We start from the raw sequence: 14,601 nt of genomic DNA, 5'->3' as shown, positions 1-14,601 counted from the left end.
AACTCAGCTCAAGTGGAATGTCCTTTTGCCAATAGCTCTGTTGCGAATACGTAGTACGCCTACCAGAAGGATGGGTTTGTCTCCCTTTGAAATTATGTATGGGCGTCCACCTCCCATACTAAGTAATCTAAGGGGGAACTTAAATCAGTTGGGTGAAGGAATTACTCGGCAGCAGGTTGTAGAGTTGGGTAAAACTATGGAGGAAGTGCGATAGGTTACCTGTGAACATATATCCACCTGTTCATTCCTATCAACCAGGAGATCAAGTGTGGATAAAAGAATGGAATATTGTTCCATTAGGTCCAAAGTGGAGGGGTCCTTATGTTGTTCTTTTATCTACCCCAACAGCTGTAAAGGTGGCAGAGGTGACTCAGTGGATTCATCATTCTAGGGTTAAACCAGCATCAGACTCTTGGCTAACTATCCCAGATCCTGAGAATCATTGCAAGATCCGGTTGAAGCATGCAACTCAGTCGGAGTGACGAGGAGATATTGGGACATTTAGAACAACAACAGATATCAACTAGTAGGTGTTTTGATGGCCATAATAAAGCCTGACCACCTGCCTACGTGTCATAGCCAGAGTGTCTCGAAGGGATCTTTGTGAAGGAAAGTGAGGATCAGAAGAACAACATCCTTGCAGCCCTCACAAACGGGAAGCTGAGGTGCCGTCGCACGGTCGAAGAAAAATTAGGAATTTTGAAATTATGTGTTATATTGTGTGTTTAGGTATTTGTGTGATTTTTCAGGAAGGTAAGAGTACAGACATACCGAATTGCGATAGTTGCATTAAGACTACTAAAACAGGTAACCAAATATCCCAAACTCTCATCTGGCACTTACAGTATGAATGTAAGGGAGCTGTATCTAAATGTAGATATTTAGATATTGATTATAGTGTGTGCAAGCCAATAACAGGAGAGTCTAAATGCTTCGATCCCCAATTCCAACCCCGTACAATTTGGTTGGTAATTAGGAATAGTAATTCCCAGGGAACTTTGATAAATAGGACTGTGATAAATACCATACATTCTACTGGTGTTCTGCTATTTGATGCATGTAAGGCGATTTCTGGTAGTAGAAAACCTTGGAATGTATGTGGTAATCTTAAATGGGAACAAATTTATGGGTTTAATGATAAATACTTATGTCCCAGTAAAAGATCTACTGATCCTGATTGCCCAAATAGAGATTATAATTTTTGTCCCTATTGGTCTTGTGTAGGGTGGGCAACCTGGGGAAAAACAGTGGATCAAGATATGATTATCCAAAGGTTGTCTACCACACCATACTGTAAATCTATGGAATGTAATCCGGTCAATATGACCATCTCTAATGCCAAGCATTTTATTGACAAATTTGGAAATATTTTTGGGTTCCAAATACATGGCACAGGAGTAGATCCAGGAACAATAATATATGTAGGTCTTGAAACTGAGACAGTGGCAACTCAAACTCATCAGGTTTTCCATTCCTTTTATGAGGAGATGAGTGTTGAGGATAAAATTCTCCTTAATGTTAAGAACCTATTTATTGATTTTGCTGAGAGTATTGCGGGTAGTCTTAATGTAACTAATTGCTATGTGTGTGGAGGTACTAATATGGGAGACCAGTGGCCATGGGAGGCAAAGGAAATATGGTACCCTGGCTCTGAGACATATGAACAACAGATACCTTTTCAGTCTGATCATCAAGTAAGTACTAGAAGTAAATCGGAATGGCGGTTAAAAACCTCCATTATAGGTCATGTTTGTATAGCCAGGAAAGGGACAATGTATAACACGTCTGTAGGTGAGCTAACTTGCTTGGGACAAAAAGCCTATAATGTTAATACTAAAAATACTACTTGGTGGTCAGCTTCAAATGTCTCGGAGCCTACTAATCCGTTTGCCAATCACACTCATTTAAAGGAGGTATGGTTTGACTTATCTGCTACATCTAGTTGGAAATCCCCAGCAAATTTATACTGGATCTGTGGTAAGAAAGCTTATTCGGAGTTACCACAAGATTGGGAAGGGGCATGTGTATTAGGTATGCTCAAACCATCCTTCTTCTTCTTGCCAATTGAGACAGGAGAGACCTTGGGAGTTAAGGTTTACGATTTAAATCATAAAAGGAAGAGAGCATCCTTGAATATAGGTAGTTGGGAAGATGATGAGTGGCCCCCTCAACTTATTATTAATTATTATGGACCTGCTACTTGGGCAGAAGATGGCACTTATGGATACAGAACTCCGATATATATGCTCAACCGCATTATTAGACTACAGGCAGTGGTTGAGATTATTACTAATGAGACAGCTCAAGCACTTAATCTTCTAGCTAAGCAAAATACCAGGATGAGATCAGCCATCTATCAAAATAGATTTAGATTATCTATTAGCAGTGGAAGGAGGTGTCTACGGAAAGTTTAACCTTAGCAACTGTCGTTTGCATATAGATGATAAAGGTCAGGCAGTGGCTGATCTTACTAGTCACATGGTTAATCTTGTGCATGTACCGACTCAGGTCTGGAATGGGTATAATCCTAATAGTTGGTTTGGAAGCTGGTATGAGCAGCTTGGAGGAATTAAGGCGTTAGTAGGAGGAGTAGTGTTTATCATATTCTTATGTCTTTTTCTGCCCTGTCTAATTCCATTAGTGGTGAGATCCTTACATAGTATTATAGAGAGTACTACAGAGAGAAAGACAGCGGCTCATGTAATGGCTGTCTATAGATATGATCCCCTAGCCCAAAGAGAATATATTCAGGATGAGGAATGTTGAAGGAGTTTTTAAGATGCTTACAAGGTCTACTCTGGTTCAATGGCTACTTAAGAGATGTAGGTAAAACTGTGATTGGTGATGCATCTGGAATAATTTGTATCAGAGGCATCAAAGGGGGGAATGTGGTGGAATTTCAATGAATGTAAATTTAGTAGGCCAAGATTTACATGTGGCATATGTGTATGTTGTGTCAGTTAGTTAGCTACACGTAGCTAGGATACTGTCATCAATGTACTGAGCATGTGCAGGAATGCAGGAACTGAAATTGCACTTATTTCCTTTGTCTTGGATGGGCCATGTGGTTTGACCAGATGTACAAGGCTATATTCTGCTCATTGATTGGTTAAAGGTATATGTGGGTGTAGCTATTAATGGGAGGAGTTATAGTGCTATATATGGAATGTACACCATGTGTTGTTCTCTCAGATCTTTTGGGAACAGGAGTTCATCTGAGACCTGATCGGTATGTTAAAAAAAGATTTATTACTTCCTGAAGACCTGCATCCATCTCTCTGTGTTTGGCTTCTGCTAGTTTACTCAGTAACAACACTTTGAGAAAAGCTTCGGCTGAAACGTGTCAGTGTATGGAGAGCCAGACTGTTGTATTTTATCAATCGTTGCTGCTTTATTTTAATAAAACCTTTTAAAAGAACCTGCATCCTGGGTATTTTAAAGAAGGAACAAATTTGCAGTCGGCTTTTGGATTCCAGTCATCACTACTCCTTATCCATTCAAGGCTTCTAGTCTGAGTCAGCTTTTAAGTGACTCAGTAATATGTGAGTGTGACCAATTATACACTATTTTAGATTAATATTTGACGTTATTACCCTATGTCTTTTTCCTGATTTTATATTTACAGGATTTTACTGAACATAAGGGTAATATTTACTTTTTGTGTGTGCTCTCACCATATATTTTATACTACTTCCCATACAATCTAATGAGCATTTTCTTTCATAGGGTGAGGTGAGGGGTGGGTGGGGGGAGGAGGGGTTTCCTAGCACCTAAAGCTCTGCTCCTCAAAAGCATTTACAATCCATCATTGCCATGAAAGATAACACGAACATTCTGTGATATCCAAGAGACGGGTGACAGGTCTGTATTTAGGTGCAGAGATGGCCCAGCTCAAGCTTATCAAAAATGCATTGGCACAAATGGAAAGAAGTATTGACTGAAATATTTTTGGCACATTAGCCATTACAAAGAGCTGTCGTGTTTATGGTCCTTTGAGTGTTCCTTCAAACATTAGGACTCACATACCTGTAATATGTAACAGCTTGTATTTTGCTATTTACCTTAGACTGTTCAAATCAAGGTCATCTGTGTCGAAATCTAGCAGTGGTTGTGGAGTATCACTCGGGCCATGTGAGTGAAGTACTGAGGAACTAGAAGAAATCACTGTTGTTTGTCCAGAGGGATGGATAGTTTTAAATTGGAACTGAGGCCCCATCCATAACCGTCTATGAGGACCAGTGTGAGTCACTATTTCCACCTAGAAAAGCAACAAATACATTCTTAGAACATGCAGATGCTATTTGCTTCTTAAGTTACAGGACTTTCACAATTAAATACAATTGAAGAGGAAATGTTTGTTAGAAGGTGAGAACTGGGTCAGAGTCCTTCTATGACAAAAAAAAAAAAAAATGCTAATTCTAGATTCCTACACATGAAAAGGTTCCATCAAATAACATTTTATACAAAAGTTTAATAAGTACATGTCTGGTTTACAATCATGGATGGCTTAATTTCTGTACCCCGTAAAATAGAATTTCATATAGGTACTATTATTTGTGCATGACTGTGATTATGTGTGTCGATATGTCTATGCTTGTGTATGTATACGTGTGACTATGTTTTTTGTAGCTGATATTGTGTGCATGTAGCGATGTGTCTATTTGTGTTTGTATATCAATGATTATGTGTGTGTGTGTGTGTGTGTGCATAATCACATATATATTATTATTATTGCAATTCATATAGCGCCAACAGATTCTGTAGCAATTTACAATATTATAAGGGGGTGGAGGGTTTAACTATAAATATTACAATAAAAAAAAAAAAAAAACTTACAGGAAAGATAGGTTGAAGAGAAGCTTGCTCAAACAAGCTTATAGTCTACAGGATATACAAACACACCTGCTTAGTAGGTAGCTTCCTAATTTGGTATCCTTAAAAATGGCAATATCACATAAGGATAGCAATTGAGGGAGTTCTCTATTGAACAACTGAAATAAAATGCTGAACATATGGCGATTCACCACTCTGTTGCTGGAGATGTAACCTCACCTTCAGCAACATCATCGGGATTTCATTAGCCAGTCCAGACAAGAATTTCAGGTGGCTATTATGATTTTTTTTTTGCAAATTTGGTGTCTGACAGCTGCATGCATAGCATGCTGTTGTCCCACCAGTGGAAATTATTAGCAACCCACCCCAGCTTATAATTTTGGTATTATGTGCTCCTTGTATATTGTTCCTAGAGTTGCCACTGTCACTTGCCAATGTTTAGCTACTATGTTGGAATCTAAATGGAGTAAGCGATGCACATTTAACCTATAATGTCTATAATTAAGCATCTAGTATGAGCTGGATAACGGCATTAGTCCTTTCTGTACTCCTTGTATCATGGTATCCCGACTGGTTTCTTGATAAAACAGTATTTGTAAAACACAATAGTTATGCTCTTCATTCTGGATCTACGTGCGCCAATGGTGCGGCAGCGGAAAACTTAAAACCTTGACGAAAATGCTCCCTGACACCACCCCAACTGGTCTAGATAGATTTCATTACCACCAAATTAAGACCTACTACTCCACCTCAGCTACTAAACACCATTTCCACACTTCGAGACGTTATGCACTGCCAGGTGAAATGTCGGGAGGGGGATCTCTGTACTGTACGCAATGCTCTTGTCTGGTGGAAAAATACTGCCCCCCAGGTTCATTGCTAGATGGGAAAAGGAAACTGGAGGGACATTGACTGAGCAGGAATGGAACAAAATATTAATATTCACACACAAAAGCTCAATTAGCTTGAAATTCCAGGAGATGAGCTTTAAATTGCTGACGTCCTACACCGCATGAATGCGGGTAACACGAAGGAATGTTGGAGATGCAGATCAGACACTGGCACGATGCTCCACGTCTGGCATCTCCCCTTTCTGGACAATGGTGAACTCTAAAATTAGGGAGATCTCAGACCCAGACCTGCCCCTCCAGCCTCTGCCAATGCTATTGCATCATACAAGTATGACATTGAAATCCTACAAGAAGTCTTTGACAAAACACCTGCTGAGAGCGGCAAAGTCCCTGATACCCATGTATTGGAAACAGACGGGTGTGCCAACCTTCCAGCAATGGGTTGATAAGGTGGGAGAAATCTATGCCATGGAATCAATGACAGCAGCCCTACAGGGTCGTTCCGTCAGGTGTACCCAGACATGGGCCCCATGACTGATTAACATTGTCGCGGATAACTCAAGCACCTAAATTAAGATTTATTTTTTCTCTCTTTTACTTTTATTTTTACCTCCTCTCTTCCTTCTACCACCACTCGCTGTTCCTCCTGCCTCTTCTACCATACCGCCGCCCTAGCCCCCTACGATCTGACCTGACTGATGCATATGGTTCACTGCCTGCTGTACCCCACCCCTTGACTAAGACAGACCTCCCTCCCCACACTGATTACCCAGCAATAACTCATCAATAATACAGGTATACACCCCTGTGCAGCAGCCCTGAGCTGCAAAGTTACGGTTGTGTACTCAATCCACTGTTAGTTAATGGGCGATGACATGTTTAGCTATAACTGTACAATTGTTAAACCAATCTCTGCATTACCTTTATACTTGTAACTATATAAACATGAAGGCTTACTTTTGTTTGTCAATGACGTATGTACAACCTACAGGCTTGTTGATGAGAAGCATTTGAACATTTTGCTCAAAAGCTGACTTGTAGTTACAATGCATACTGATGGAAAATATAAAATACCAACAAAAATAAAGATTGCCAAAAAAATTATAATTCTCCTTAGTTTTCAGTTTTTTTTTTTTTTTATACTACCCTTGTGGCTCTATAAGGTTTATTTTATATCTAATCCTCTTTTCTTTTTTTTTTTCTATTAGTCTTATGCAGCTGAGCAAATATTTTGAAACTTGTTAGAGACTTTTTTATTAAGAAAAACAAAGAAATTCATAACTATAGCACCAGATTTTAATAAATATTATTTTAGGAAGTAAACAGAAATGAGCGAGGATTTGCACACTATCACAAAAATTACATCTATGTTATTTTAAACCACATTATTATATATTGAAAAGAAAATGATTGCAAATACAAGTTCCCCTTTTATAGAAGAACGTTTCATGAATTTGTATGTGTCTATATATTTAGTTGTGCTCAAAAGGCTTTGTACTTTGTCTCAGTACTTTTGCTCCATCTGAAAGTGATTGACACTGAGTGGAGCTACCGCCGTTAAGCTTGTAATTTCCCCCATTACCACCAGTGATGGCTGCAGAGAAATTAGCTTCCTATTGAGTATAACATGGTCTTGTTAGATGCTCCATATAATTCAAATGCGCAAGAGTACAGCAGTGATGTCGGCTCCTGGCAGCTGAAGCGCCAGGAGCTAAAGAGGAGCAACAGGAATAAGATGGTGGCACCCACGAAGGTTCAGGGTGGTAAATCTCACATTTCCCCATACCCTCTAGCCACCTGGATTTTAAGTTCTTCTATCCTGGTCCTGTTACAAAGAGTGATTCTCGTCTGTCACCCGAGGTGGACTGCCCCCCGACCCTCATTTGTACGCTACATGCCATACAAACATTTGAACAATGGGAGTCTCCATAACCCTTCATTTATCAATGGATTTGTCTGGAGTGTTATGTCAAAGTGACATTTGACACTTGAAGTACCAACACAAATTTTTGCCTTTATAGCTATTGGCCTAAATAAGCATCTGTGTTTTGTGTATCAGTCTCTCATAAACTTTAACCCTTGCAATGCTGGGGGAAACGTGTCCAACAGTTCAAACTCAACAGACGAGAATAAGAGCCTGCTGATACAACCTAAAGTGAGGTAATACTTATTTTGGATTGGTAATTCTTTTTTTTTTCTTTTTAAAAAGGCATTCTCTGTTCAATGCATAAAACAAAGAAGTGTAAATTCCAGCCTGGAGTGTGCCTTTAACACAACATATAATAAAATAATGCTACAAGAAAGGAGTAATTTGTGTCAGAAAAATTACACATCTTTCCTGAATATATCTATTTAAATCAATACCTATTACAGAAAGCACATCAAATGTCATTTGGACTAGATAAGTGTGGGTTGATGATAGCAAAAAATGAAAGATGTCAGGAGTGAATGAGTTTAAGTATCAGAAGGCAAAAAAGGAGATGTAGAGAATAGCTACAAGTATCTGGGAGTATCACAAATACATGATATCCACGAGGAAGAGAATCAAGGAAGATAGCACGTTCCAAGTATCTATAGAGAGGCAGTACTGAAATAACAGCTCAATGGCAACAGAAAGATCCACACGATCAATACATATGCCTTTCAAGTCATCAGGTGTACAGCTGGGCTAATAACCTGGCCAAAGCGAAAAGCTGTAAACCATGGATAACAAAATAACCAAGAAACTAATCAGGATGCATGGTGGATTCCATACAAAATCTAATAATCAGACAGTTTACACCAGCCACAGTGAAGGAGGTTGGTGCCTAATGAGTATCAAGGCCACAAGAACCGAGCGTCCACAAGTATAACACAAAGATAGTTACTAAAGATGTAATGCTAAGGGATTGCCTTACACAACATCATACAGAAGATGCCAGTAAGGAGGAGGTTCCAAAACAAACTCCTCCATGATATGAATCATTGGCAGATAGTGGATGTTTCTCACTTTACAAAATCCTAGAAAAAGCAGGAGTAAAAGATAGCACTGAGATACTAATCCTATCCACACAGGAACAGGGACCCAGCACCAGATCAATAGAAGCAGAGGTCTACCACAACAGACAGGACCCAAGACGCAGACTGTGCAAAGAGGTAAATCACATAGTAACGAATATTATATATTTTAGCAGGGAAAGAATACACTGAGAGGCACAACCAAATTGCTGGGTTTGCGTACGGAAACATCTGCACAGAATATGGGCTGGGCCTGCCTACGTCCAGATGGAAGGTGCTATAGAGGGGTAAAGGGGAGAATGCCAGGGATAAGATCCTGTGGAACTTCCAGCTCCAGACAGACAAGCACATACTAGCTAACCAGACAGAAATCATGGTGGTAGAATAGGTACAGATGACTACTCGAGTTCTAACCTATATAACTAAAGCACAGGTGTATAACATGGCAAAAAGTTAAAGGCAAATGTGCAAAACGTGGTCAATATTACATCAGGTTATTAACACCTTAGGACTCCAAGAGTTGTACCTATCGAACACCTAGAACCTGTTGTTTAAGTTTTTGTTTTAAGATCGTGGACTGAATACCATTTACGCAAAGCTTCTCCCATGCTTTTGTCAAGGCAAGTGAGAAAAGAGCAACATACATGTAAAGTAAAGTTAGTCACCATGAGCACATCATATTACATGATTACGTTCCCTTATAATTTTCACTAAAGATATGGATCTGATATAAGCATTGCCTGTTGGAATACAAAGTAATGTATCAATGGCAGCCTTGTCACTTTATTGTAAGGATAGTGTCACGGCTAACTATGTGGTCCAGCACGCAGAAACTATGTAAATATATACATAAGTAAGAAAAGGAAAATAACAGGATAGAGCGTAAACCGGACCTTAGAATGGCCGGACTAATACGCTAGAGACAGAGAATGGTCAAAGGGAAAGCCGAGGTCAAGGAAGCCAGAAAATACTCAATACCGATAAAACAAGCCAAGTCAGGGAAACCAGAGATCAGAAATATCAGGGAAACGCCAAGGATCAGGATACCAGGAAATCAGAAACACGGAAATAGCACTCTCGGGAAACCAGGAAACTGAAACCACGACAGGGCAAAGTTCTGGGAAAAGCTAGGGGTTTAAATACCCCTCTCTAGGCTATGATTGGTCAGAGGGCGACCTCTGACCCCAAAACGTGCGTGTGCGTTGAACTCTCGGGGGCGGGGCTATGCATAGACGCGACCACGTGGTCGGCGCCATATTGGATTCGAGCGTGATGCCCGGAAGAAGTGACTGCGCGGTTCCAGGCTCGCCGACGAGCAGGTAAGCTCGTGTAGTCGGTGCGGTCGTGCCGGTCGGGCACGGCCGTGAGGCTCGGCGGGCCGGTGACCGCAACAGTACCCCCCACTCGAAGACCGCGCACCGGGCGGGAAGGACCCGGCTTAAGAGGAAAGCGGTCGTGAAATGACCGGATAAGACGGGGCGCATGGACCTGGTCAGCAGGAACCCAACAACGTTCCTCGGGGCCATAACCCTTCCAGTCAACGAGATAGGACAAGACACCTCTGGATAACTTGGAGTCTATGATAGAACGGACTTCATATTCTTCTTGATCACCTACTACCAAGGGCGGAGGAGGAGTGGATAACTTGGTGTAGCGATTGCAAGTAAGGGGCTTGAGCAGAGACACATGGAAAGTATTTGCAATTCTCATATGAGCCGGTAGTGCCAAAGAATAGGTCACTGGATTAATACATTGGGTAACTCGAAAGGGACCTATGTATCGAGGGGCAAAATTTCATGGACGGGACCTTGAGCTTGATATGTTTTGTGGAGAGCCACACCCTGTCACCTGGAAGATAGACAGGATTAGCGCCCCGTTTTTTGTCAGCTTGGACCTTTGCTCGTAATGAGGCTTTTTGCAGAGCTGAATGGACGGAATCCCAGGTATCATGAATCGATTCTAAACGGGTGTTCAAAGCAGGAATTTCCGTGTCTGAGAATTCAGAAGGAAAAACAGCGGGGTGAAAACCCTGATTTACAAAGAATGAACTATGATTAGAAGATTCATGAGTGGCGTTGTTCCTGGCGAACTCAGCCATGGGTAAGAGTTCATACCAGTTAGACTGATTGGCATTTATAAAGCAACGTAAATAGGCTTCTAAAGACTGATTCACCCTCTCTGCTGCTCCATTTGTTTGAGGGTGATACGCTGATGAAAAGGAGAGTTTGATGCCCAATTGTTTACAGAAGGAACGCCAGAACCTAGAGACAAACTGGGTGCCTCTGTCAGATACTATGTTTTTGGGTACACCGTGCAACCGAAAGATTTCTCTCAAGAATATTTGAACTAGATCCTGAGCAGATGGTAATTTTTTAAGTGGGACAAAATGTGCCATCTTTGTGAATCTATCGATAACCATAAGGACTGTATTAAACCCGTTTGAACTGGGTAGATCTACAATAAAATCCATGGCTAAGTGGGTCCATGGAGCACTAGGTATGGGCAGTGGTTGTAGCAGTCCAGGGGGCGATTTAGGAGGTACTTTAGAAACGGCACATATTTGACATGCCCCAACGTAATCTTTGATATCGTTCCTAAGAGCAGGCCACCAAAATCTACTGGAGATGGCAGAGAGGGTTTTATGGATTCCAGGATGGCCCGCTGTGAGGTTGTCATGGAACATATCTAGTACCTTCTTTCGGAACTGAGGAGACACATACAGTTTGTCCGGAGGCTTTCCCACAGGTGCCTGCGTTTGATCTGCTATTATGGCACCGAGGAGTGGAGAAGACACTTCGGAAACTGTAGTGGCAATGAGGCATTCAGGAGGTATAATAGGATATACCGCTTGTTCTGGAGCTTCCTCTGTCTCAAACTGCCTAGAAAGTGCATCTGCCTTGGTGTTTTTAGTACCAGGCCTATATGTAATTACGAAATTGAATAGGGAGAGGAACAATGACCATCTAGCCTGACGAGAGGATAGTCTCTTAGCGTCCCCAATATAAGCCAAATTCTTATGATCAGTAAAGATCAGAAGTGGCTCTTTGGAACCTTCCAAGAGATGCCTCCATTCTTTAAGGGCAAGTACAATGGCCAAAAGTTCCCTATTCCCTATGTCATAATTCTTCTCGGCAGGTGTGAGTTTGCGAGAGTAAAATCCACAGGGATGTAAAGGCGTATCAGGACTTTCTCTCTGAGACAAAATGGCTCCAACTCCTGTCTCTGACGCATCTACCTCTAGGATAAATGGTTTGGTTGGATCAGGATGGGTCAGGACAGGTGCTGAGGAAAATAAAGATTTTAACCGTTCAAATGCCTCTCTTGCTTCTTTGGGCCAAGATATACAATTTGCTCCTTTTTTTGTTAAATTGGTTATAGGGGAAATCACGGAGGAAAATCCCTTTATGAATTTGCGGTAGTAATTCGCAAAACCTATAAAGCGTTGAGTAGCTTTAAGGCCCTTGGGCAATGGCCACTGTAAGACTGCCTCCAGTTTGCGGGGATCCATCTGGAAACCAGACGGAGATATAACGTATCCAAGGAATTGTATCTCCGTTTGGTCAAACTGGCATTTCTCCAGTTTACAGTAAAGACCGTTCTGTAACAGGGTTTTAAGTACAATTCTCACATGTTCGTGATGTGTCTCTAGGTCTGGGGAATAGATGAGTATGTCGTCTAGATACACTAGAACGAACATGTGAAGGTACTCTCTTAGGACATCGTTAATAAAATCCTGGAATACCGCTGGAGCGTTACATAATCCAAACGGCATAACCAGGTATTCGTAATGTCCCATTCTGGTGTTAAATGCGGTCATCCATTCGTGACCGTCCTTAATTCTGACTAGATTGTAAGCACTTCGGAGATCGAGCTTAGTAAAGACTCGAGCTCCTTTCAATCTGTCAAACAGCTCTGATATAAGGGGAATAGGGTAGGCATTTTTTATGGTAATTCTATTCAAACCCCTATAATCGATACAGGGGCATAGGTCTCCTTCTTTTTTAGAGACAAAGAAGAACCCAGCCCCGGCTGGTGAGGAGGATCTACGGATATGACCCTTTTTGAGAGCATCCTTTATGTATTCTTCCAAACAAAGATTTTCTTGGGGGGACAAGGCATAAACTCCTCCCTTGGGAGGCATAGTCCCTGGTAATAAATTTATAGTACAGTCATAAGGTCTATGAGGAGATAACCCTTCTGACTGGACCTTGTTAAATACCTCTTTTAAATCCATATACTGCGGTGGTATTTGTGTGGTCAAGGGAGGTGTAATAGGAACATTAATGGTGCCAATAGGTTGTGGGATTTGCTTCAAGCACACACCTTTGCATCTCTCACCCCAATTCACAATATCTCCTTCAATCCAATCCAAACGTGGATTGTGTTTCACGAGCCAAGGGAAACCGAGTATTATCGGACATGTAGGGGAAGATATGATTTGAAAGGTAATTTCTTCAGAGTGGAGAATACCCACTGAGACAGTGATTGGCAGAGTTTCGTGTGTGATGAAAGGCTGGGAAAGAGGCCTTCCATCAATGGCCTCGACTGCTATAGGTTTCTCTTTTTGTCTTAAGGGCAGGAGATGTTTAGCAGAGAACTCTTTGTCTAGGAAATTCTCCGCCGCCCCAGAGTCTATCATAGCCTCACACTGGATAGTAGTCTTTTTAAAAGACAAGGTAACTTTGACAAGGAAACGGTTCTTAGTCAATTTAGGGGACATATACATCACACCCAAGGTCGGTCCCCGTACGTGCCTTAGGTGTGCAAGTTTTCCGGCCGAACCGGGCATGACCATCTTTGATGTCCCTTCTTGCCACAATACATACATAGCCCCTCGTTACGTCTGTGTTGTCTCTCTGCCTCAGTGAGTTTAGCGCTACCCAATTGCATGGGTTCAGGTTCTGGAAGAGGCGCTTGGCTACTCACCACTGGGTTAGAGAAACGAGGAGCTATGGACAAATTAGAACGTCGGTTACGTTGCTTGTTTTTCTCTCTCTCTCTGAGCCGGTTATCAATGTCTATCATGTAGGCAATAAACTCATTAAGATTAACCGGAAGGTCTCTAGCTGCGGTCTCATCTTGTATACTCTCAGCTAGACCTTCAGAGAAAGCAGCCACCAGACCGCTATTGGTCCAATCAACCTCAGACGCCAATGTCCTGAACTCTATGGCATAATCGGCTACAGAACGACTGCCTTGCTTTATTCTCATAAGGGCTTTGGCAGCGTTCTTCTCCCTGCCTTTAGGTTCAAACGTAGCCTTAAAAGCTGTGAGAAAGGCATTGTAATCACGGGTTACTGCGTCACCACTTTCCCATAAGGGGTTAGCCCAGGTTAAGGCTTTTCCAGTTAATTGGTTCATCAGATAGCCTATTTTTGATCTATCTGTTGGGAATGAACCTGGGGATGCCTCAAAGTGGTATTCAATTTGGTTTAAAAAAACTCTGAATTCTTTAGAATCACCTCCATAACGAGGGGGAGGTGACAGGGTTATGGACTGTGGTTTATGTGGTACGGGAACCACTACAGGTGGCGGAACCACAGGTGGTACAGGAGGGACCTCTAAATAGGCAGTCCTCTGGAGCAAGGTCTGAAATGCCTGGGCAAATTGGTCTAACCTGTGGTCCATATCCTCCACCCTATTTTCACAGGCGATCATATGTTTGCATAGTTCTGCAGGATCCATGGCCCTGTCGTAATGTCACGGATAACTATGTGGTCCAGCACGCAGAAACTATGTAAATATATACATAAGTAAGAAAAGGAAAATAAAAGGATAGAGCGTTAACCGGACCTTAGAATGGCCGGACTAATACGCTAGAGACAGAGAATGGTCGAGGTCAAGGAAGCCATAAAATACTCAATACCAATAAAACAAGCCAAGTCAGGGAAACCAGAGATCAGAAATATCAGGGAAACGC

At 41.6% G+C, this 14,601-nt stretch overlaps 1 protein-coding gene across 4 annotated transcripts in view; it reads right to left on the bottom strand.

Moving 5' to 3' along the window:
• Positions 1-14,601, bottom strand: part of BCAS3 (BCAS3 microtubule associated cell migration factor) — a 1,245,307-nt gene that overhangs the window by 563,974 nt on the left and 666,732 nt on the right. For all 4 annotated transcript variants that reach the window (XM_063455132.1, XM_063455142.1, XM_063455152.1 and 1 more), the window contains one exon: positions 4,062-4,258. In XM_063455132.1, coding sequence (XP_063311202.1) covers positions 4,062-4,258 — 197 coding nt within the window. The remainder of the gene's footprint in view (positions 1-4,061; positions 4,259-14,601) is intronic.

Source organism: Pelobates fuscus, chromosome 1 (genome assembly GCF_036172605.1).
Source record: "Pelobates fuscus isolate aPelFus1 chromosome 1, aPelFus1.pri, whole genome shotgun sequence".
NCBI lineage: Eukaryota > Metazoa > Chordata > Amphibia > Anura > Pelobatidae > Pelobates > Pelobates fuscus.
Note: the sequence above shows the minus strand (reverse complement) of the source record. Positions and strands in the feature narration are given on the sequence as shown.